The sequence below is a fragment of the Hakea prostrata genome, chromosome 7 (genome assembly GCF_041222555.1).
Source record: "Hakea prostrata isolate BN-2017 chromosome 7, UWA_Hpros_2, whole genome shotgun sequence".
Taxonomy (NCBI): Eukaryota; Viridiplantae; Streptophyta; class Magnoliopsida; order Proteales; family Proteaceae; genus Hakea; species Hakea prostrata.
Window position 1 is genome coordinate 14752628 of NC_142606.1, and position 24722 is coordinate 14777349.

Genomic DNA, 24722 nt, shown 5'->3' on the forward strand with positions numbered 1-24722 from the left:
AGATAAAACAAGAGGGAAAAAGAAACATGGATCCTATAAAAGCTATTAGCTGCGAGAACATTTGATAAAGGATGTGTAATAAATCTTTCTATTACAGATTCCCTTTCATTAATGGTTATTATTTACAAGCATCTATAACAGGGTTTTGTATGATAGAAAGAAAGGAATCTATGAAAAAGGGGTCTTGTAGAAAAGACATTTGCTTTAAAGGTCCATCAACAAAGGTATGGGTTGAAACAACAATGAGTTGGCTCGGCTCTTGTTGTCATCATTAAAAGTGCCATGGCCATCTCCATATTGATACATACATTGTGACATTTGAGCGAGATTTGCAGCCGTCTTAATAAATTGCTGAGAGAAACCGAGAGAATCATTATTAATGAAAATATCATTATTCAGCTTCTGCCACGTTTCACCAATCATATGGCCTATGTGTTCACGAGCCTTATCTTCAGATGCATCAGTTTCATACATGTATGATTGTACTGATTTCAATGTATCACCTCTTTCTAATTCGGCCTGCAAATTGTACAAATTTATATCGGTGCACAAGTTATTTCATATTCAAGAAAAAGCGTGATACCTGCTATTTGTGTGTGATGTATCGTGTGTTCCCATATTAGAGTCCAATTCAACACAAAATAATGAATCGGAAGCTCGCATACATACCGCAGAAGTACCAAGATCATCGGCAAGTCGAACCATCATGGATGAGTTGTGCAATAGACTTAGATCTTGTGATAAGCAAGCTAAGGTCTCCTTTGGGATAGTGTGCGGCAATGAGAAAAAGGAATGAAATAGTACGACATTGCCCCCTACTGAAATCACTGCATTGTTGAGGTACTCTTGCAGTGTTGTTTTATGTCCACTGTAATACCATTTTGCCTCTACTAGGTATGCTTTGCATAGATCTACCCACTGACACATTAAAAATAATTAAATAGAAATTAGTGGTTGTTGGAAAGATTAAGCGCAACTAGAATAGGTTAATGAAATTGGTTGACATATATGCATATACCACTTGCTTGAGGAAAGGTAAGCTGTCAATTCCGCGTTCCTTGAGGTGAAAATAGGCCATTTCATTAACAGTGTTGAAGAGAACAAAGAAGCATATCTTCATGTACTGTGGAAGTTTTTCCACTGCCTTAATATCCCATCTAGAAAAGAACATATTTTGAGTAAATTAATGAGGTAGCCAGGTAGCTTGCTATTAATGATCATTAGTAATTTAGTATATATATATGATAATCTATAAATAAATAATAAGATCATAAAGCAAATAACAGACCTCTCCACAGCATCAGTAAAGAGTTCAAGTTCCTCCAAGGTACCATAGACATCATAAACATCATCGACCAAAGTTATCAGTAAGTTGGTCTTAGACAGATCTTTCCTAAAATTACTGAACTGAGGCTCAGGATTCAAACCCAGTGTCCATAAATAACATGGGATCAAACTATCCCTTGCAAAACTCAACTGGTCTACAACGCCCAACTTCATCCACCACCTAAGAAGCACAGGTGAAAGGAGAAAAGATTAGAACTACTTTTATGCGTTAGTTTCGATCTTTGAGTTGATACACATTACGAGTTGTCTGATGGATGATATGTATTAATGGCTAGCTAAGACATGTATACCTGGACAAGTCGGCTAACTCATCCTGATGCAGTGCTTGGACAACGTTGAAATTCAACTTAGCTAGTCGGAGTAAAGCAGGAATTGAGTTCTCTTTTTTCTCATAGGGATCCATATACCACCTGGCCTCTAACCTTGTTATCCTCCAATGTAAGGGAAGCTCCAAGGCATGCTTCACTTGTTTTGCTAGGTTTGGTTCTATATCATTATCCTTAATGATCTCCTTTAGAACTGTCATTGTGAAGTGCTTGGCCTCCACCAGCATGCTTTCATCTTCTATTGCAAGGTGGGAAGCTTCATACAAACTTAGCAGTCCTCTTGCATCTGCTACATGTCTTGCCTTGAAATTATCCGACTCGTCTTTCAAGTGGTCGAACATATCTATCAACAGACAATAGTAAATTATTCATGTTACAGGAAGAAAGAGAGAAGACCAAGATGGGTTTGAATCTTTGGAGTTAGTTACCTTGGTTCACTTCATACCCATGTTGCCTAAGAAGCCTAAATCGAAGGGCTGTAGCATGGAGATTATTTTCCATGTCTTCCATGCAAACTATGGCGTCCAGGGCTTTTTTGATATCCTCCTCAAAGAAGTACCCTAATCCAAGCCTTTCTATGTCATCAATGAGCTCTAGCAGACCCAACTGATCACCCTTGGCTCTAGCATGAAGCTTAAGTCTTACTTCATCTTCCAGTTTCTTGGTTTCGCTCTTATAAGACTCCCCCTGTAAGGAAATTAATTCTATCTATTAATTAGCTATTGAAGTACAGAAAAAGACGAAGCTAGCAAATTAACCAAACGTTATCCACTCTAGAAAACATAAAAAAGAAAAATTGAAAATGAAAAGAAGCAGGAAGAACAAGGATAACTAGCTAGTTACCTTGTAATTACTGTTTAAAGATTGCACAAAGTCAAAATCCCATATGCTGCGTTGGTAATTTGCCGTTCGTCTTTGATCAGTCGTCATTGCAGCAAGGCATTTGATGCTTGATGGAATCACCCACCGATGATGATGATGGATGATCATAGGTTCTTTTGTGAGTTCAATTCTACGAGGGAGGAAGCCAGTAGCTTTGGAGATGTAATTAGAAGCGTAGGATGAGATGTTCTGTGGTAGTGGAAAAGCCATCTCTGTCTGTGGGCTAAGCATATGATGTCGGTGCCTGAGAGGAAACACAAAAGTGGAAACCAACGAGGAGGGAGACAAACATATATGAGATTATATAAATTCAACAAGTGGTAGATATGTGACCACGTTGAAATAATTGGATTCACATATCCTCTGCGGCCCAGGAGAAGGCAATAATCCATCGGCACTCAATATGTGAGTGCCACGTGTACTTTCACATTTTAAAAATGTTGAACTGTTTAGATACCTATCAAGTTGAACAAGAGACACAAACTCACTTTAAAATCTATCCCAATAATCCAAAGATTTGAAAGTGTAAAAGTACACGTGGCATTCACATATTGGGTGTCGCTAGATTACCACCCTCTGCTGGGCCGCAGAGGATGTTAACCGAAATAATTTTACCATGCAAAGAGAGAGTCACAGCTTTTCGTTTTTTTTTTTTTTTAACCGGAGAGATTCACAGTTCATGATACAATAGATCAATAGATGATGGTTTTAGCAATTGGGATTTTTTGATCGTATCAAGTGGATTTTTTATAACGGAAAATCACGCTGGTTGGATTCTGACCTCAATCTGAAGATTTGGGTTCAAAGCTTGATTGTATTAACACCTGAGCCATCAAATGAAAGAATCATCCTTCAGGCTTGCTAGCTTAAAAACTAGCTCAAAGTGCCCCCCGACAAGGAGAAGATCCGGATTCCTCTGGAAGTTGTTCTGTTGCTTTCAAAAGAAGATAAATAATTTGATTGGCTCTCTAATACTCTAATTAAAAGAATTCTATCACTTGCTTGGTAGAAAAGAAAGATGGCCACAGATGAATATATCCGTCTATGTATCTAAATCCTTTTCAAGCAAATTGTCTTCTTAAATGGAAATCAGCGGAAATATCCATGAGACATGTGTCCACACCAGATGGGATGGTGGGTCTATGAGTCTATCTGTCGGTGTGATGGATCAATTTTATGGTTTTAAAAAAAAAGAAGACTGAGAAAACATGGAATTTGTAAAAATAACTTAGCAGCTTGTACAATTGAATAATTGATGGAGGATATATAATACTCCTTATTACAGATTTCCATTCATTGGTTATTATTTTTAGAACATCAATTCAAGAATCTATTATTAGTATTTTCTATTTTGTTTCCATGGTAAAGAAGAGGAATCTATGAGGAAGGGATCTTGTAGAGAAGATTTTGTTTTTAAAAGTCTATTAACAAAGGTATGAATTCGAACAACAATAAGTTGGCTCAGTTCTTGTTAACATCATCAAAAGTGTCATGGGCATCTCCGTGTTGGCATATATATATTGTGACATTTGAGCAAAATTATAGATGAATACACAATATACATTTGTGACATTTGTCAATTTCATACATGTATGATTGTATTGATTTCAGTGTATCACCTCTTTCTAATTCATCCTGCAAATCATACAAAATTATATCAATGGACACATTATTTCATATTCAAGGAAAAGAGTGGTACTTATTTGTGTGTGATGCGTGGTATATTAAGTTCTATGAAAAAAAAAAAAAAAACAATTAAGTCCCATGAAAAGATTCATAAAAATCTTTGAAGACAATAATATCATGAAAGTAACAAACCTCTCCACTTTCTATGTAAATTAATAAGGTGACTATAGCTTGCTATTAATGATCACTAAGATATAATAATAATCTAAAATATTAATTAGTTTCATTTATGAAAGAGTAAACAATAAGATCATGAAACTAACGAAACTCTTCCACACCATCAGTGAAAAGTTCAAGTTCTTCCAAGATACCATAGACATAGTAAACATCATCGATCAAGGTTATTAGCAAGTTGATTTTAGAAAGATCTATCCTAAAGATGATTGAACTGAGGCTTAAGATTTGAACCCAATGTCCCTTGCAAAATTCAACTGGTATAAAACTCCCAGGTTCTTCCACCACAGCACCACCTAATAAGCACAGGTGAAAGGAGAAAGGATTAGAAGAGTTACTTTTATGGGTTAGTGTTAAAAACGTAGAAGAGAGAAAGAGAGAGAGAGAGACGTTCAAGGAAAAGGAGAGAGAGAGAGAGAGAGTGTGTGTGAGAGAGAGAGACAATGACACTAGGATTTACGTGGTTTGGTTGTATTCAACCTACTTCTACGGGAGAGTTTCAGATGTTTATTGTAAAGAGTTGTGTATATGGTTTCCTTATATAGAGATAGAGTCTTTGTTCATCACTGTTCTAGGATTCTTGTAGCTGTGAATTTCTAGATACCTTGAGTTACAATGTCTGGATTTAATTTACATGAAGATAGGTGTTTTAGATTACATAAAATATTGACCAGGGCTTTGTAGCAATTGTAATCTGTATCAAATTTTTCTTTGGGTTGGCTAGAGTCTTTGTGAGTACCAATTGTAACGACCTTCTTAGATGTGGTGGCTAGTGTTTGATCAGTTGTAGAACTCTTAGAAGCAACTTTCTTGGATGTAGTGGCTAGTGTTTTATCAGCTGTAGAACTCTTAGAAGCAACCATAACGGTATAAGTTTGAGATGAAATGGCGGCTAGGGTTTTGCTTGATTTTCCAGAAATATCCATAATAGTTAGTTTCTATCCCTTGAGTTAATATTAGGATGAGTAGTGCAACTTACGTATATACCTCGATAAATCAGCTAAATTATCTTGATGCATTGCTTTGACAATGTTGAAATCCAACTTAGGTAGTTGTAGTAAAACAAGAATTGAGTTCTCCTTTTTCTCGTAGACATCCATGCGTAACACCTGACCTCTAACTTTGTAATCCTTTAGTGAGGGGGAAGCTCCAAGGCATGCTTCACTTGTTTTGCCAGGTTTGATTCTATATTTTTATCCTTGATATATAATCTCCTTTAGAACTGTCATTGTGAAGTGCTTAGCCTCCACCAGCATACTTTCATCTTCTATTGCAAGGTGGGAAGCTTCATACAAACTTAGCAGTCCCCTTGCATCTGCTAGATATCTTGCCTTCAAATTATCCGCCTTATCTTTCAAGTGGTTGAACATATATCTATATATTAATAGACAATAATAAATTATTCATGTTATAGGAAGAAAGAAAGAAGATAAAGATGGGTTTGAATTTTTGAGTTCAATTAATTACCTTGGTTCACCTCATAGCCATGTTGTCTAAGAAACCTAAATCGAAGAGCTGTATATAGTATGGAGACTAATTTCCATATCTTGCATGCAAACTATGGTGTCTAGGGCTTTCTTGATATCCTCTTTAAAAGGTATCCAAAGCCAAGCCTTTGTATGTCATCAACGAGCTCTAGCAGACCCAACTGATCACCCTTGCTTAAGTCTAACTTCTTTTTCCAGTTTCTTGGTTTCGCTCTTATGAAACTCCCCCTGTAACGAAATTCTATAGCTACTGAAGTACAGAGAAGGACAGAAGCTAGCAAAGCAAACGTTATTCATTCTAGAAAAACTAAAAAAGGAAAATTGAAAAAAAAAAAAAAAGGAAGAATAAGGATGATTATTACCATGTAATTACTGTTTATAGACTGCACAAAGTCGAAATCCCATTTGCTGCGTTGGTAATTTGTCGTTCGTTTTTTTTATCAGTCGTCATTGCAGCAAGGCATGATTCTTGATGGAATCATCATCATAAGTTTTTTTTTTGTGAGATCAATTCTACGAGGGAGGAAGCTAGCAGCTTCGGAGATGTAAGAAGCGTTGGATGAGATGCTCCGTGGTAGTGGAAAAGCCATTCTCTCTTGGCGGGCTAAGTATATGATGTCCCTGCCTAAGAGAAACGCAAAAGTGGAAACGAATGAGGAGATATACATATATGAGATTCAATAAATTCAATCAAGTTGTAGATATTTGGCCACGTTGGAAATCCTAAACCAGTTGAAATAATTACCATGCAGAGAGAGATTCACAGCGCAAGAAGCAATATATCTGCAAATGATGGTTTTTTCATGGTGGTGAATGATGTGGATTCTGATCATCAACAATCATGCTTCAGAGTTCAGATGACAGAGACTGGAAGATCAAGAATTTGAGGCAGATGCAGATTGGGTGACCTCACTTTCCAGATTTGGCTTATCAATTACCAGCTGCTTTTAGAAAGATTGATGCCACTATTAAAACTTTTAGTTAGTTTTTCTATTATTTCTGGTGTAGCTTTGCAATTTAGACTTTGTAGTTGGCCCCCCACTTTTATGTGAATTGATAGCTCATGCATGGTCTATTCTTTGCGTAACATCACAATAATAGAGTTAGATTCACATAATTCTCAGGATCCTGCAATAATTGCATATCCTGAATAATCAATAATCCTCCCTGTGAAAGGCTGACTTAGAGAGACAGGCTCATCTAAGAAAATCTGTGTTTTCAAAACACTAATATAACACCAGTAACTGCCAACTCAAGGTTTGATGAAACCCAAAACCATTGGTTGAACTTGAAAAGATTTTTTCTCAAAAAAAGAAAAAAAAAGAAAAATAAAAGAAAAAGAAAAGAATTGAAGAAATAAAACACATAAAAGAGAGATCACTATATATAGAGGAAAACTCTATATATATTATATGGGGTCAATTAACATCCTTGCAGTACACCCCTACCAGCTTACTTTTAAGACATGATTTCCAGAATCCATCTCAATAGTAATATGTTTACAGCATATGGTATCAAGGAGGGAGTGAAAAGAGCTGAAGCCAATGTGCAAAGAAGACACTTTAAGCATCTATCGCCAATGGAATAGGTTCAAACAACAAAGAGTCGGCTCGACTTTTGTTCTCATCTTTGAAAGTACCATGGCCATCTCCATATTCATATATGCACAGTGCTGTTCGAGCAAGATTTATGGCATTCTTGATATAAGGTTGTGGCAAAGAAAGGTTATCATTATCATTGAAGATGTCCTCATTCATCTTCTTCCATGTCTCGTCAATCATATGGTTAATATGTTCACGAGCCACATCCTCTGAAGCTCCAGTTTCATACATGTATGATTGGATTGATTTCAATGCATCACCTCTCTCCAATTCAGCCTTCATATATCAGAAACAAATAATTTTAATAGTATAATTCATAGTATCTAATTAACATATAATTAATCTTTAATACGTACCGCTGAAGTACCAAGATCATCAGCAAGTCGAGTTATCATGGCTGAACAACGAAAGAGACTCAATTCATCTTGTAATAATAAGCAATCAAATGCCTCTTCTCCATTGATTTGTGGCAACGAAAAAAAGGAATGCATGAGTATGACGTTGGCTGCTACTGAAGTCACTGCATTGTTTAGGTACTCTTCTAATTTAGTTTTATGACCAGTGTTATACCACTTTGCCTCTACCAAATATGCTTTGCATAGATCCATCCACTGTATCATTAACAATTTTGATCTAAGTAGAAAATCCTAAATCCTGATTTCTAGAAAGATAATATAAAGAAATAAATTAAGGATGGTGGTGATTAATCATACTGTTTTCTTTAGGAAAGGTGTGCTATCAAATCCATGTCCCTTGAGATGATAATAGGCAATTTCATTAACAGTGTTGAAGAGAGCCAAGAAACAGAACTTCATATACTCTGGAAGTTGTTCCATTGCCTTAATTTCCCATCTGAGAAGTAACATTAGATTATTAATGAGGTCACTAGCTAGTAAGTAGAGAATACAAAAAGATAACCCAAGAGAAAAGGATAAAATAATCAAAGTAGCAAACCTCTCCACAGCACCAGTAAACAGTTCGAGTTCTTCCAAGGTACCATAGACATCATAAATGTCATCCACCATGGTTACCAACATGAGGACCTTAGTCAGATCTATCCGAAAATTACTAAACTGAGGTTCAGGGTGCAAACCCAGTGTCCATATAAAGCATGGGATCAGACTATCTCTTGCAAATCTCAACTGGTCTCCAAGGCCCAGATCTTCCCACCACCTAAAATGAACAGGTAAAATGAGACTGAAAATACCACATAAATAGAACGGATGGTTGATCTGTTTGTTTGTGTGTTTATTTCCTCAATAGGATATGTGTATACCTGGATAAAGCAGCTAAGTTTTCCTGATGTATTGCTTGAACGATGTTGAAATCCAACTTAGCTAGTTGGATTAATGCAGGAATAGAGTTCTCTTTTTTCTCATAGACATCCATGTACCACCTAGCCTCTGACCTTGCTATCCTCCAGTGAAGGGGAAGCGCCAAGGCATGATTCACTTGTTTTGCTAGATTTGGTTCTATATTACCACTCTTACTAATCTCTTTTAGAGCTTTCATTGTGAAGTATTTAGCCTCCTCCAAGATGCTTTCACCTTCTACAGCAAGGTGGGCAGCTTCATACAAACTTAGCAATCCCTTTGCATCCACTGTATATCTACTCTTGAAATTGCCAGTTTTGTCTTTCAAGCGATTGAACACCCCTATTGATCCAGAATTTTAGGTTAAAGCATAGGATAAAGAAAGAAAGAAAGAAAGAAAGAAAGAAAAAAAGAAAAAAAAAGAGAAGAGGGGGTGGGGGTGGGAGGGTTCTGTTTTAACTCTTGGGATCTTCTAAATACCTTGGGTCATCGCATACCCATGTTGTCTAAGGAGTCTAAATTGCAGTGCTGTAGCGTGGAGATCAATTTCCTGTGTTTTCTTTTCCATATCTTCCATGCAAACAATGGTATTCAGTGCTTTCTTGATCTCCTTTTCAAAGAGGTAGTGTAACCCAAGTCTCTCTATGTCATCAATCAGCTCGAGTAAATCCAGTGGCTCCATGCCTTCATCATCAAGCCTATGCCTTACTTCCTCTTCCAATTTCTTAGCTTTGCTCTTATAGGCTCCATCCTGCTGCATGTGGAATAAATTTATTGCCAATGGAGTGAGAGAGCGAAGCATTATGAAGTTTTCAATTGGAAAAAAGATTAAAAAGTCAAGACAAAACAAAATAAATTGAAAAGTGAATAAGAAATATGGCTAATTACCTTGTAATCACTATTTAAAGATTGTAAAAAATTGAAATCCCAGATGCTACGCTGGTAGTTCGCCGATCTCCTCTCTGTTGTTGTTTCAATAATATCAGGGGATTTGATGTTTGATGAATTCATGCATTGATGATTATGGGAAGGATGGGTGATAGAATGTTTTTGAAGGAGATTAATTCTATGACAGATGAAGCCAGCAGCATTGCAGTAGTAAGGAGTGGAAAGGATATTTTGAAGATGAAGAGCCATGGGGATTTGATTAGCTTGATGTGAACAATCACAAGTGTTGGTCTATATATAGTCACAGTGAGTGCTTGTATTTTTTTCTTTCTTTTTCAATATATTAATCATCTCGACCTTATCCTCTACTTTTCACGGTGCATGCATTTTACTCTTCTCTACATTTCACGTGATAAATGGGATAATGGTGGTTTTCTGTTTTCAGTCTTTGCTTTGAAAATATACATTTTATAGACATTTTGCCACCAACTTCTGTTTTTAGTAATTAATCTAAGCGATGAACAGTGCCAAAAGGGGGCCTTCCTCAGCATATGTTTTCATAAAACATGTATGCTATAATTCAAATATGCTTAAGCTTGTTGGAAATCATAAGATGGGTAGATGCTATAATTCAAATATGCTTCAGCTTGTTGGAAATCACAAGATGGGTAGAAAGTATAACACCATGGAATTGATGAACTAGAATTTATTTGATTTGGTGAGACACTAAAAAAAAAAAAAAAAATGGAATTTATAAAAAGGACATAGTCACGAGTACATTGATGGAGGATACGTAATAATCCTTCCCATTACAGATTTTCTTTCACCGGTTATTATCTTTAGAAAAACAATACAAGCATATATAACATTATCGTTTTGTTTCCATGGTAGAGGAAAGAAATTTACAAAGGGGTCTTGTAGAAAAGACACTTTTTTTAAAGATCCATTAACAAAGGTAAGGGTTGAAATAACAATGAGTTGGCTCAGCTCTTGTTGTCATTATCAAAAGTGCCATGTCCATCTCCATATTGATATATGCATTGTGACATTCGAGCGAGATTTGTAGCTCTTGATAAATTGCTGAGACAAATTGAGAGAATCATTATTATTGAATATATCACCATTCAGCTTCTACCATGTTTCATCAATCTTGTGACCTATATGTTCATGTGCCTTATTTTTTGATGCATAAGTTTCATACATGTACAATTGTATTGATTTCAGTGTATCACCTTTTTCTAATTCAGCTTGCAAATTGTATAAAATTATATCATTGCAAAAGTTATTTCATATTCAAGGAAAAGTAGATACCTAATATTTATGTGTGATGTACGGTACGTTCCCATATTAGAGTAGAATTCTAAACAAAATAGTGAACCATAAGCTTGCATAGGTACCGCAAAAGTACAAAGATCATCAGCAAGTTGCACTATCATGGATGAGTTGCACAATAGACTTAGATCTTGTGATAAGCAAGCTAAGGTCTCCTTTGGGATACTGTGCAGCAATGAGAAAAATGAATGAAATAGTATGACATTGCATCCTACTGAAATCACTGTATTGTTGAGGTACTCCTCAGTGTTGTTTTAGGTGCACTGAAATACCATTTTGCCTCTACTAGGTATGCTTTGCATAGTTCTACCCATTGGCACATTAATAATAATTAAATAAAAATTAGTGGTTGTATTTGCCACTTTAAATAAACTGTTTGATTAGAAAAAAAATCTTCTTATTTAAATAAAGATCAAAATAATAAAAATATAGAAATTTTTTTTGGTTCTTTTGTACATGTATTTGCCACTTTAAGTTCACATGCATCACCCTTGACCCACCAAAAAATAAGTATACTATTCCTAAAGCAGAAATCTCCTAAGACTTACATAACATAAAAAAAATTTTTTGGATCCCCCTCCCCATGCCCCCTAAAAAAACAAAGAAAAAGAAAAGTTGTTGCGCAAATACTTTAAAACCATTCTTATAAATGTTTGGATGCATGACAGGTAATAATAATGTCATTTATCCAATCATCATGATGATTTTTCATGTATACCTAATTCGATAAAATTACAAATTGGTGTGACAATATAATCCAATAATAATTATATAGGTATTATATATCTAATTGTGATGACATGTAATTCCTCTTAATTTATCGCATTAAAGTTTTCTTCTTCTTTTCGCTGACTAAATAGAAATTTCATTGGTTTTTCATCATTTCTCTCCATATATCATCCTCATATGATAATTTTATAGTATGATAATAAAAAAGCTAGTCCAAAAATAAAAGATATGTCCTTGTCTCAATCTCCCTATTTGCTATGATTACGTGCTTCCATTACAAAAGAATAAAACCAGAAGGCATTTTTGGCATGCCTCCAACCCACTTTTCCTCTCTTGAATCAGCAAAGATTCACTACTTTCTTTATCATATTTGTCACTAATGGATGAATATCTTGAAAGAGAAATTAGATTATGTAGTATATTCTCAAACAAAAGTTTTGGATTTTGTGGTAAATGTTGGATTGATAGAGTTGTGGAGAAGTTTTCATATGACTTCATATTTATAAATATTGGATACACAAAAGTTGTCCATATGGATTTCAACCACACACCAACATGCCATTTGTTTATAACTTCATCTATGATACTTTCAACCACACACCAACATTCCATTTTCAAAATTTTACTTTGTCATTTGAAAATTTCTATTTTATGAATCTGAAACTGCTATCTCGAGGAGATAGAAAATAGCTTCGCATCACATGAATGGGGATTGGAGTTCTCAACTCTAAGATGATAGATCCAATGTGTCAAGAATCAAAGTTATGGTTCAAACTTTCCTCCCTTGTTATTCCAAGAGTTCAAACCAAAACTCTCATTTAGATAAACGTACCATTTTTTTTTCTTCGCTAAAAGGATCATTTGTATTAAAAAGCGAAAAGAAAAATTATAAACATACAATCAAAGAGCCATCCCTCAAACCTGCAACATCAGTTGCCCCCAAATACACCCAACCTCACTGGATCCAACTCACAAAATCATAGATAACGAATCAAAATTTGAAATGAGAAAGACCAGAAGCCTTTAAATCAAGTTCACTTCTTTTCAATGCTATCCAGGGTATACTAATAGCTGAAAAGCCCCATCTCGCCGCCCGATTTGCCAAGAAATCAGCTGCATGATTGTTTTCCCTATAACAATGATTGTTTTCCCTATAACAATGCGAAAATTTTCAAGGACGACTAGCAAGAAAAAAAATCAACACCTCTCCAGCGTTGCAAGAAAAAACCATGGAACCTTCCTTTGCTGAATTAAAACCACAACTGTCATTGAATCGCATTCTATCTATAAATGTTGAATATCTAACTTTATTGCCCACTGTATACCTTGCATTAGGGCCTCCATTTCAGCCTCAAAATTATTTTTGATACCTAAATAGGTGTTGAAATTTAACAGAATAGTTGATGATTCATTCCTAAACAAATCACTTGCACCAGCCATACCTGCAGGATTGCCCAACGAACAACCATCAACATTTAACTTAACCCACCCTACAGAAGGAAAAACCCAAAAAACTTCTTGAGGAGGAGAAGTGTTCTTAATAGAAATTTTTAGACCCATCGCTCGCGATTGAGCAAACACCACTGGAGAAACCTTTCTGCTAGCAAGAATGTAATCATGACAACTAAGATCAAAGAAGATCTGACGCAAAACCCAATCTTTAGACAGACGGACCTCCTCATATCGATATTTGTTACGAGCAAACCACATATATATATAATATCAAGAAGCAACCATGAACCCAAATATTTCCGAAAGGCAAAGACTTACCCTGTAGACACCATCACTTATAACTATCTTGAAGAGAAAAGGAAAGCTTCCAACTGAAACCAAACAAAGAACACAAAGCCTACCAACAACTGCGGGCAAAAAAGCAAAGAAGAAAAATATGAGGAATATCTTCAAAAGCCTCTAGACACATACCACATCGTGAAACCAAAGAAATTCTTTTGGATATAATAATTGCATCAAGAGGAATATTCCAATGGAAAAACTACTAAAATGTTGAAAACACCTTCAAACCTAAAAACGAGAAAGAAAAGACGATAAATAAGTGGAACCATTGGTCCAACAAGATAAGCTAATAAAGGGCCTTTACCACTTGGTAAACTAAATTATTTTTCAAATATATCCCTAGAGAAGATGAAAAAGCAGGCGTCAGCACACAGATCTAAAATAATTTTACTTGCCACAAGTGGAAACTGATGAGTTTTTTGCCCTTTAAGCAAAGAGAAAAGCAGCAAAGAAATTATAACAGCTCATAATTAAAAGTTTCATTGGATTACAACTATACAGGTATTTTATGGAATTTTTTCCCCTTCCCATTGTGCATGTCTCTCTACTCTGCATAATAGTGCACTCATAGGCCAAATAGAAGATTGTGATTAAATGTTTAATTTTAAATATATTTTTTTTCAATACTCTTTTAATTTTTAAGTTTTCTTAGTCACTTGTTTGTCATATAAGTACACAGTGTTGTGTACAACAGAGAAATATGCACAACAAAGGATATTTTTTGTATTCTATCGTAGGGTCAAGAGAGGACCTCTTAAAGTGGGAGAAAAATAATCATTCAATGTTTGCTAAATAATGTAAAGATAATTATTCATATTTTCAATTTCTTCATGACTTCACTAAACTCTTTTATGAAAAATACCTTTAAAATATAAAGTATGATCGTAGTGATTGGTTGTTAAAGAGATCTAATTTGGACTATGTTCCTTGTATGACAGACACCTTTAAAATACAAATGGAATATCTCTGCATAGTGATGATAAATGCTTTTTTTCTTCTTCTTGTCTTTCCTTATTCGATAAAGTAATCATAAATGGGCACCCACGATCAATTTTTATCATACTTTTATTTTGGGCTGGTTAGGATCTGCTGGAGATGAATATGGCCATTCATGCATGCATTTGTTCATTAGAGCATGTTTTTATTGTGGAAAAATTTTTTCTAGATTAATTATTCTTTTATGCCACTTGCAGCGTGAATTGATATTTGCCACTTGAATGGGCTCAGTTTTGTGTTGCATTGAGGGAGTGACTATTTGCTTAATTTATTTAAAAAAAGAGACCGAAACCGGAAACCAAAAAAGGAGGACGGGACCAAACCACGCGCCGAACACAAAAGGGGCGGAAACGGGACAGGGCGGCGAGGTTTGTTGGGGAAGTTCTCTATATACTACGCAGAAGATTGCGTTTATGTTCTACTAAGGCTAAGAGGCTCTTACCCACTGTGTGTAAAAGATTTTTAATCTAGTCCCACCCTTATAGATATTTTTTTGTCTTTATTATATAGAATAATCCATGAGCTTTTCATTCATAAATAACAACCGTGGAATTATGATAAACTCAATCTGTAACAACCCCGTACTTTTAACCCGAGATCTTTATTGTAGGTCCGATAACCCAAAGGTCTAGCCAGAATAAGTTTTGGAGTATCCGGGTTGAAGTCCATAATCCATACCCTAAGTTCATGGATCTGGATTCTGCTGATGAAGAGCCTGCTTTGTTGGGAATCCAAAGAATCCGGAAAAAAAGATGTAGTTTGCCATTTAAGAGGCAAGCTAGGCCACAAATCTTATCTCACGATAAATGTATAAATTTTTTTTTACGAAAGCACAATAAAGTTATATGCATTAGATGATTGTTTATTTGGATTTGCACTCAATCATTTTTACTCTAGTATTTCTCATCCCTTGACCTCCCCATCCTTGTCAACAAAAATATATAATAAAGTAAAGAAAGTAATAAGAATCATTTAAAAGAGTCCATATACAGCTACAATATGTCATCATTTTGTCACAACTTCATATATGACTCTATCTCTAAAACGCTTGCAACATATATAAATATTATCTGTGTATTTATTTTCATAGCTAGAGAAAAGGAACAAAGAGAGAGAAGGGAACTTGAAGTGAAGTCCCTTTAAGCATCCATCAACAATGGAATAGGCTCAAACAGCAATGAATTGGCTCTATCTTTGCTCACATCATCATAAATACCATGTCCATCCCCAAATTGATAGATGCATTGCGACATTCGAGCATAATTTGCAGCAGCTTTGATAAAATTTTGGTGTGGATAAAGAGGATCATTTTTGTTGAAAATATCTTTATTCATCTTTCGCCATGCTTCATCAATCATATTTCCTATATGCTCACGAGCCACATCTTCAGATACACCAGTCTCATACATGTATGACTGAATTGATTTAAGCGTATCACCTCTCTCTAACTCAGCCTACATATATATGATTAAAAAAAAATTCATTTGTCAGAATAGCTAGCTTATGTCATTTATAATTATAATAATTAGAACATCTAAAGAATTTTCACTACGTTTATACTATTCCCTCCATGTGGCCCCACCCATATACTAAGATAATGAAACATACACACGCACTTTAATTACTGAAATACGTACCACTGAAGTAGCACGATCATCAGCAAGTCTAACTACCATAGATGAGTAGCGTATGAGACTGATCAAGTCATCTTGTGATAAGTGATCTAATGCCTTTTGATCTCTAATAGTACTGTGGGGCAGTAAGAAAAATGAATGACCGATCATGACATTGCCTGCTATAGAAATCACCGCATTGTTTAAGTACTCCCCCAGTGTTGTTTTATGACCGCTGTGATACCACTTTGCCTCTCTTAAGTATGCTTTACAGAGATCGGTCCACTGAGAATATCAAAATAATTGAATCATTAAGAGGCCATAGTTATGGTTGTTGAAAATATAAAGTTATGCATATGGTTTTTTGAAAATTATTAGACAGAAGAAGGTGGACATGTAAAAAATATATACCACTTTCTTTAGGAAAGGAATGCTGTCAACTCCATGTTCCTTGAGGTGAAAATAGGCTATGTCATTAACAGTGTTGAAGAGAGCCAAAAAGCAGATCTTCATATATTCTGGAAGTTGTTCTATTGCCTTAGTGTCCCATCTGAAAAAAATGAACTAATTCAATTAAAGAGGTCACTAGCATGTTGGTTAAATAGAGACAAGAAAGATATTAGCCTCATTTCTTGATATATAATATGAAGGAAGAATACATGCATGGAATGAATCACTAAACTTAACAAACCTCTCCACCGCATCAGTAAAGAGTTCAAGTTCTTCCAAGGTACCATAGATATCATAAACATCGTCGATCACAGTTATCAACCAGTTGATCTTGCACAAATCTATCCGATATTTACTGAATTGAGGCTCAGGATTCATTCCCACTGTCCATAAAAAGCATGGAACCAGACTATCTCTTGCAAAACTCAACTCTTCTGCAAGGCCCAAGTTCTTCGACCACCTAAAGAGCATATGTGAAAGAAGAAAGAATTAGCCAGCGAAATTGCTTTAATGTATTTAGTTAGCTTCTTCAAATTAATATCAAGACAATATTGTAAGTTACAATATGTAAGAGGACATATATATATTTACACATATACCTTGATATTTCGGCTAAATTTTGCTGATGCACTGCTTGGACAATGTTGAAATTCAACTTAGCCAGTTGGAGTAAAGCAGGGAATGAGTGTTCCTTTTTCTCATAGACGTCCATATACCACCTGGCCTCTAACATTGTAATCCTCCAGTGAAGGGGAAGCTCCAAGGCATGATTCACTAGCTTTGCTAGGTTTGGTTCTATATTATCACTCTCTATAATCTCTTTGAGAGCTGTCACTGCAAAGTTTTTGGCCTCCACCAGCGTGCTTTCACCTTCTATGGCAAGGTGGGAAGCTTCATACAAACTTAATATTCCCTGCGCATCTGCTACGTATCTGGCCTTGAAATTACCTATCTTGTCTTTGAAGTGGTTGAACATATCTATTAATAGAGAATGTATAGTAAATTATTCAAGTTACAGGAAGATAAAAGAGAAGATGAAAATGGGTTAGTTTGAATCTTTGGGTTCAATTACCTTGGTTCACCTCATACCCATGTTGTCTAAGGAGGCGAAATTGGAGAGCTGTAGCATGGAGACTCTCCCTGGTTCGTGTTGGTATTTCTTCGATCTGAACTATTGTGTCCAAGACTTTCTTGATGTCCTCTTCAAAGAGGTAACCTATCCCAAGTCTCTCAATGTCATCAATCAGCTCCAGCAAACTTAGTGGCTCCAAGCGTTCATCACCAAGCTTGTACCTTACTTGCTCTTCCAATTTCTTAGCTTTGCTCTTGTAGGCCCCATCCTGCACTTAAAAAAAATTGTTGTTAAATGGAGAGAATGAGGTAGGGGATAAGTTTTCCATTGCAATAAATTAACAATTCTAGACAAAACAAGACAAATAAAAAGAAGAAAAAAAAAAAGTTTGCCAAATTACCTTGTAATCGCTTGTTAAGGATTGCAAAAAACTGAAATCCCAGATGCTACGCTGGTAGTTTGCTGATCTCCTTTCAGTTGTTGTTTCAATAATATCAGGGCAGTTGATGTTTGAGGAAACCAAGCATCGATGATTAGGGGGAGAATGGGTGATGACAAGTCTGTGTGGGAGATTAATTCTATGATGAATGAAGCTAGCAGCTTTGGAGTAGTAAGAAGGAGTGGAAAGGATGTTTTGAAGATGAAGAGCCATGGTGATTTGATTTACTTGATGCAAACAATCACAAGTGTTGGTCTACATATAGTCACGGTGAGTGCTTGTGTTTTTTCTTTTTCAATATATTAATCTTCTCGACCTAATCCTCTACTTTTCATGGTGCATTTTACTCTTCTCTACTTTTCACGTGATAAATGGGATAATTATGGTTTACCGTTTTCAATTTTTACTTGGAACTTGGAAGAGACATTTTGCTTTCATTTTATATTAATTTAAGTATTCCGCAAAAGTTTTTTTTAGTAAATTAATCTAAGTGATGCACGGTGCCAAAAAGGGACCTTTCTCAGCATATGTTTTCACAAAACATTTATGCTTTGCCAGAATGTTTAAGTGGCGAAAAATAAGAACTCGATTTATGCAGAAATTATTTTTGCAAAATATATTTGCTTTGTCACAAAAGATGTCTGTTTTGTGAGATTTTTTTTTTGGTATTACTGTTTTTTTTAATATTAGAATTGTAATGCTGTCCGCAAAGGTCGAACCCAATGATCTCTTCACTGAGAAATATGGATCTTTACCACTCAACCATTAGAACCTCAACCATGAGAGCTCTAAAGCATCCTAATGCATCTCCTTCTTGATGTGTTCAGACCATTTTTTTTTTGGAATGAGGTTCGTCTGGGCCAGCTTGTGCGCACCACGACTATACCTCAAGGCGCTTTTTATAGTTAGGCTCCGAGGGGATTCAAACTCTGACCTCCTATGTGGAAGCGTTGGTCTTTGCCCTCGGAGTTATGTGTTCAAACCATTCTCCTAAAGGGGAAGAAGTTTGATCCTTAATAACAGCTGATTTCGCAAGGAAGTCAAAGATTGGATTAACTTCCTTGTAGCAGTGTGCAATCTTCTAATCAATCTTCTCCAGATATGCTCTAGCAAACCACAGAACCTTGTAATATGAATTTTGTGTCTAGGGTCTTGTTTTGATTTAATTTTTTTTTCTTCAAATTTTTTTCTTGACATCCAAATATCATATGTTCAGATTCCCGCAAAGTATTTGATAAGTCTTAGCTTTGGAGATGGGAGAGGGCATTCAAATGATCCTTTTTAAAAAATGCTATAACCTAGAAAGCATCTATGAACACTAATTAATGAGTTTCTTAACTCGTCTATTGCATGAGATTAATTTTATGATGGATGAAATCAGCAGCTTTGTACATATTGAAGAGCCAAACCCACTTATTCTGAAGTAAATCACCATAAATGGAATATCTCTACATAGCGATGATAAATGCTTGTTTTTTTCTTCTTGGTCAGGGCAAAGCCTTGGAACTGGGGTTGGCAACTAAAAAAAAAAATGCTTGTTTTTTCCTTTTGTCTTTCCTTATTCGATAAAGTAATCGTAAATGGTCACCCACCGCCAATGATCAATTTTTATCATACTTTTATTTTGGGCTGGTGAGGATCTGCTGGAGATGAACATAAGCCCATTCGTGGATTTGTTCATTCGAACATGTTTTCATTGTGGAAAAAAATTCCTAGGATTAATTATTCTTTTATGTCACTTGCAGCGTGAATTGATATTTGCCACTTGCATGGGCTCAGTTTTGTGTTATATGGATGAAGTGACTATTTGCTTAATTTATTTTGATATATCTTAATAATAAAATAAGAGTGATTTTTTTTCTCTAAGGTTTGTAACACTAGCCGAGAGATTCACAAAAAAAGAAAGTGATGGTGGCAGGGAGCTTGGACTATTAGGTGTGATCCCACCTAATGGACCAATATACAAGCACGGAGAAGTATTCTGACCTCTCATTTTTACGAATCCATATTGGACGCAAGTTATTTGTGAGAAAACAAAGCAGATTCAATGTAGCTGATTGACATTCATGTGTTGTTTTTTTTTAACCATGCACGGTAGATTAAATTTACGATTTTTTGGGTGAAATGTTTTTTGTCATTTTCGGGAGTTTTTAAAAAGCCTTAATCTACTTTCTTCCGGTGTATATTCTATTTATTACATACCCAAGATTGACAGTTTATTTGATTCTCTAACTAAGAGGCTCTTACCCATGATGTATAAAACATGTTTAACCTAGTCCCACCCTATAGATATTTTTATTTTGTCTTTATTATATAGAATAATCCATGAGCTTTTCATTCGTAAATTACAATTGTGGAATTGTGGTAAACTCAATCTCTTATTCTTGCTAGAGGAGATTGTTGCTATATTGAAGATCTAGTTAAGCTTACAGCCGTGTGCTGATACAAGGATTTGGGGAAAATTTTCTAATGGCAATTTTACATGAAGAGTGCTTACCTTCTGCTCACAAACCAGAGTGACCAGTTACAACGTATTGGTCCTTCTTCCTCCCGTATCCATACCTGGGATCTTGTTCCTCAAGCAAGTTGGAAAATAGTTTGGAAGATCAAAAGAAAACACTTATAATGGGCATCAATGGACCAAATCAATTGGAGACAATGGGACGAATCTAGACCCTCTATGAAGTGTGTTGTACAGGGTTTGCATATGGGATGGTTGGGATCGATTTGTCTCATGTTCATAAAAGTATTAAAAAATTATCATGCAACAAAACAAAAAAGAAGAAAAAACATGGAATTTATAAAAGCGACTAAGCCACAATTGATGGAGGATACATAACATTTAAGCCTTCCTATTACAGATTTTCTTTCATCGGTTATTATCTTTATAACATTAATACAAGCATCTATAACATTAGGGTTTTGTTTCCATGGTAGATGAAAGGAATCTATGAAGAAGGGATCTTGTTGAAAAGATCACTTTCTTTAAAGGTCCATTAACAAAGGTATGGATTGAAATAACAATGAGTTGGCTCGGCTCTTGTTGTTATCATCAAAAGTGCCATGTCCATCTCCATATTGATATATGCATTGTGACATTCGAGTGAGATTTGTAGCTGTCTTGATAAATTGATGAGACAAACTGAGATGCTCATTGTTACTGAATATATCACCATTCAGCTTCTGCCATGTTTCATCAATCATGTGACCTATATGTTCACGAGCTTTATTTTCAGATGCACTAGTTTCATACATGTATGATTGTATTGATTTCAATGTATCACCTCTTTCTAATTCAGCCTGCAAATTGTATAAAATTATATCAGTGCACAAATTATTTCATATTCAAGGAAAAGCAGATACCTAATATTTGTGTGTGATGTACGGTATGTTCCCGTATTAGAGTAGAATTCTAAACAAAATAGTGAGTCGTAAGCTCGCATACGTACCGTAGAAGTACCAAGATCATCAGCAAGTCGAACTATCATGGATGAGTTACGCAATAGACTCAGATCTTGTGATAAGCAAGCTAAGGTCTCCTTTGAGATAGTGTGCGGCAATGAGAAAAAAGAATGAAATAGTATGACATTGCACCCTACTGAAATCACTGCAGTGTTGAGGTACTCCTCCAGTGTTGTTTTATGTGCACTATAGTACCATTTTGCCTCTACTAGGTATACTTTGCATAGATCTACCCACTGGCACATTAATAATAATTGAATAGAAATTAGTGGTTGTTGGAAAGATTAAGCAACTAGAAAAAGATAATCAGAGTGGTTGAGATATTATGTATATATGATGTATACCACTTGCTTGAGGAAAGGCAAGCTGTCAATTCCATGTTCCTTGAGGTGAAAATAGGCCATGTCATTAACTGTGTTGAAGAGAACAAAGAAGCATATCTTCATATACTGTGGAAGTTTTTCCACTGCCTTAATATCCCATCTAGAAAAGAACATATTTTGAGTAAACTGATGAGGTAGCCATCTAGCTTGCTATTAATGATCAATAGTGTATATATATATATATATATATGATCATCTATGAATAAATAATAAGATCACAAAGCAAATAACAGACCTCTCCACGGCATCAGTAAAGAGTTCAAGTTCCTCCAAGGTACCATAGACATCATAAACATCATCGACCAAAGTTATCAGTAAGTTGGTCTTAGTCAGATCTTTCCTAAAATTACTGAACTGAGGCTCGGGATTCAAACCCAATGTCCATAAATAACATGGGATCAGACTATCCCTTGCAAAACTCAACTGGTCTACAACGCCCAACTTCATCCACCACCTAAGAAGAAGCACAGGTGAAAGGAGCTAGAACAGATTAGGAAAATTGGTTTTATGTGTTAGGTTCGATCTTTGAGTTAATATATATTACGAGTTTGTACAAGTTATAATATGCACTAATGGCTAGGTAGCTAAGACATATATACCTGGATAAATCAGTTAAATTGTCCTGATGCAATGCTTGGACAATGTTGAAATCCAGCTTAGCAAGTTGGAGTAAAGCAGGAATTGAGTTATCCTTTTTCTCATAGACATCCATATACCACCTGGCCTCTAACCTTGTTATCCTCCAGTGAATGGGAAGCTCCAGGGCATGCTTCACTTGTTTTTCCAGGTTTGGTCCTATATTGTTATCCTTGATAATCTCCTTTAGAACTGTCATGGTAAAGTGCTTGGTCTCCACCAGCATGCTTTCACCTTCTATGGCAAGGTGAGAAGCTTCATGCAAACTTAACATTCCCTGTGCATCCGCTACGTATCTAGCCCTGAAATTGCCTGCCTTGTCTTTGAAGTGGGTCAACATATCTATTAATAGAGAACATATGGTGAATTATTCATGTTTTATAGAAGATAAAAGAGAAGATAAAAATGGCAATGGGTTTGAATCTCTGGGTCGAATTACCTTGGTTCACCTCATACCCATGTTGTCTAAGGAGGCGAAATCGAAGAGCTGTAGCATGGAGACTAGTTTCCATATCTTGCATGCAAACTATGGTGTCCAGGGCTTTCTTGATATCCTGCTCAAAGAGGTACCCTAACCCAAGCCTCTCAATGTCATCAATGAGCTCTAGCAGACCTAACTGATCACCCTGCTGGGCTTCATCATCAAGCCTAAGCCTTACTTCTTCTTCCAGTTTCTTGGTTTCCTTCTTATAAGACTCCTCCTGCAAGGAGATTCCGTTAATAATGATCCAAGTACGGGAAAGGATGAACCTAGCAAAGCTACAATAAGGAAGAATACGGATAATTAGTAATAAACAAAATTACCTTGTAAGGACTGTTTAAAGATTGCACAAAGTCGAAATCCCAAATGCTGCGTTTGTAATTTGCCGTTCGTCTTTGATCAGTATTCTTAGTCGGCTCAGAGGGATGAATGCTTGACGTTGTTGCAGAAAGGCATTTGATGCTTGATCGAATCATCCATCGATGATGATGATCATGATGGATGGTCGTATGTTTTTTTGGGAGATCAATTCTATAAGGGAGAAAGCCAGCACCTTTGGTGGTGTGAGAAGCAGTACTGGATGATTGAAGTAAGAAAGCCATTACTATTCTCACTTTGATTGATGGCAACCCACTATGGTTGATGGATTCAAACTTTTGTAGATGCCACTGTTCTTTCTCACCCTTTCTGTATTTATAGTAATAATTCAAGCATGTTAAATGCTTGGGTTTTTTTTTTTTTTTTTTAATGTCTTTATGACTAATTCGTCCTTCATAAGTAAAAGTTGTGGAGGTTTATCTAGATTATGCAACTGTTCACAGTGAGATAACAAGAAGTAGTTATCTTACTGTACAATTCACTGATAGTGATGTAGATCTTATCTGATAATGATCACAGGTTTGATCACATTCTATGTGTATATGAAGGCTCTATCTAAGAGAAGGGAACCGTACTGATTGAAGAAAGAGAAAATACATATATGAGATTCCATCGCTTCAACTGGGAAGAAATTAAAGCCTTATCTTCATATCAACAACACTGAAACAATTATAGTAGAGAGAGATGCACTTGAAAATAAATTAATGTTGTAATATATATAGTTAAAAAAGACAATTCGTTAAAAGGTAAATACCTTCTTGTGATATCTAGCAATGGAGCTGATTTTTGGGTCTCATATGAAAGAACTGGCAGCAGTTCGTGAGTTGGGTGTGGGGAAATTATGGATAGAGATGGACTTATTGTCGGTGGTGCTGGTTATGAAGGAGTTTTGAGTCTATGGTTTATATTACAACTTTGGATTTGGTTGAAAATTTATTTGCACAACATTGAATATTTGAAATGGAGGGTATTCCAGTGCTTTTGAGAAGCAAATGATTGTAGGCTTTCTAGCAAAATTTGCAACCAAGGATCAGCCTTCTGTCCGTTTAGAGTTGTAGCCTAAACATGTTCATAGAGAACTACAATTGGATGTTCTGCAGCTCCTTAAACTCAGGTTTAGTTGAGGCCCGCCTTGTGGTTGATGGGGATATATTAGTTATAAAAGGGGGTAAAAAAAAAAAAAAAAAAAAAAAAAAAAAAAAAAACCCCCCCACACCCCCCCCCCCCCCCCCCCCAATTTACACAACACCACA

The 24722-nt window shown here is 35.7% G+C and overlaps 4 protein-coding genes across 5 annotated transcripts; all 4 read right to left on the reverse strand.

Annotated features, from left to right (window-relative positions):
* Window positions 1-54: 54 nt before the first annotated feature.
* Window positions 55-2815, reverse strand: LOC149010043 (terpene synthase 10-like). The gene is made up of 7 exons (XM_089161216.1): window positions 2517-2815; window positions 2102-2360; window positions 1638-2016; window positions 1289-1507; window positions 1019-1157; window positions 670-918; window positions 55-519 (listed from the first exon to the last, which is right to left on the reverse strand). The coding sequence occupies exons 1-7, from the start codon at window positions 2784-2786 to the stop codon at window positions 205-207; spliced, it is 1830 nt and encodes a 609-aa protein (XP_089017342.1). The 5' UTR covers window positions 2787-2815; the 3' UTR covers window positions 55-204.
* Window positions 2816-7322: 4507 nt separating this feature from the next.
* On the reverse strand, window positions 7323-9955 carry LOC149010044 (alpha-thujene synthase, chloroplastic-like). 2 transcript variants are annotated; one of them, XM_089162948.1, is made up of 7 exons: window positions 9705-9955; window positions 9297-9567; window positions 8780-9158; window positions 8458-8676; window positions 8217-8355; window positions 7860-8114; window positions 7323-7779 (listed from the first exon to the last, which is right to left on the reverse strand). In XM_089162948.1, the coding sequence occupies exons 1-7, from the start codon at window positions 9951-9953 to the stop codon at window positions 7465-7467; spliced, it is 1827 nt and encodes a 608-aa protein (XP_089019074.1). In that variant the 5' UTR covers window positions 9954-9955; the 3' UTR covers window positions 7323-7464. The 2 variants fall into 2 exon arrangements, with proteins under 2 accessions (XP_089019074.1, XP_089019073.1); XM_089162947.1 differs by having other exon boundaries at window positions 9297-9570.
* A 5571-nt stretch (window positions 9956-15526) lies between these two features.
* On the reverse strand, window positions 15527-18345 carry LOC149010045 (alpha-thujene synthase TPS3, chloroplastic-like). Its single transcript, XM_089161217.1, has 7 exons — window positions 18091-18345; window positions 17691-17958; window positions 17218-17596; window positions 16860-17078; window positions 16580-16718; window positions 16193-16453; window positions 15527-16009 (listed from the first exon to the last, which is right to left on the reverse strand). The coding sequence occupies exons 1-7, from the start codon at window positions 18340-18342 to the stop codon at window positions 15695-15697; spliced, it is 1833 nt and encodes a 610-aa protein (XP_089017343.1). The 5' UTR covers window positions 18343-18345; the 3' UTR covers window positions 15527-15694.
* A 2590-nt stretch (window positions 18346-20935) lies between these two features.
* On the reverse strand, window positions 20936-23739 carry LOC149010046 (terpene synthase 10-like). Its single transcript, XM_089161218.1, has 7 exons — window positions 23415-23739; window positions 23050-23311; window positions 22574-22952; window positions 22210-22428; window positions 21936-22074; window positions 21579-21827; window positions 20936-21429 (listed from the first exon to the last, which is right to left on the reverse strand). The coding sequence occupies exons 1-7, from the start codon at window positions 23691-23693 to the stop codon at window positions 21115-21117; spliced, it is 1842 nt and encodes a 613-aa protein (XP_089017344.1). The 5' UTR covers window positions 23694-23739; the 3' UTR covers window positions 20936-21114.
* Window positions 23740-24722: the final 983 nt, after the last annotated feature.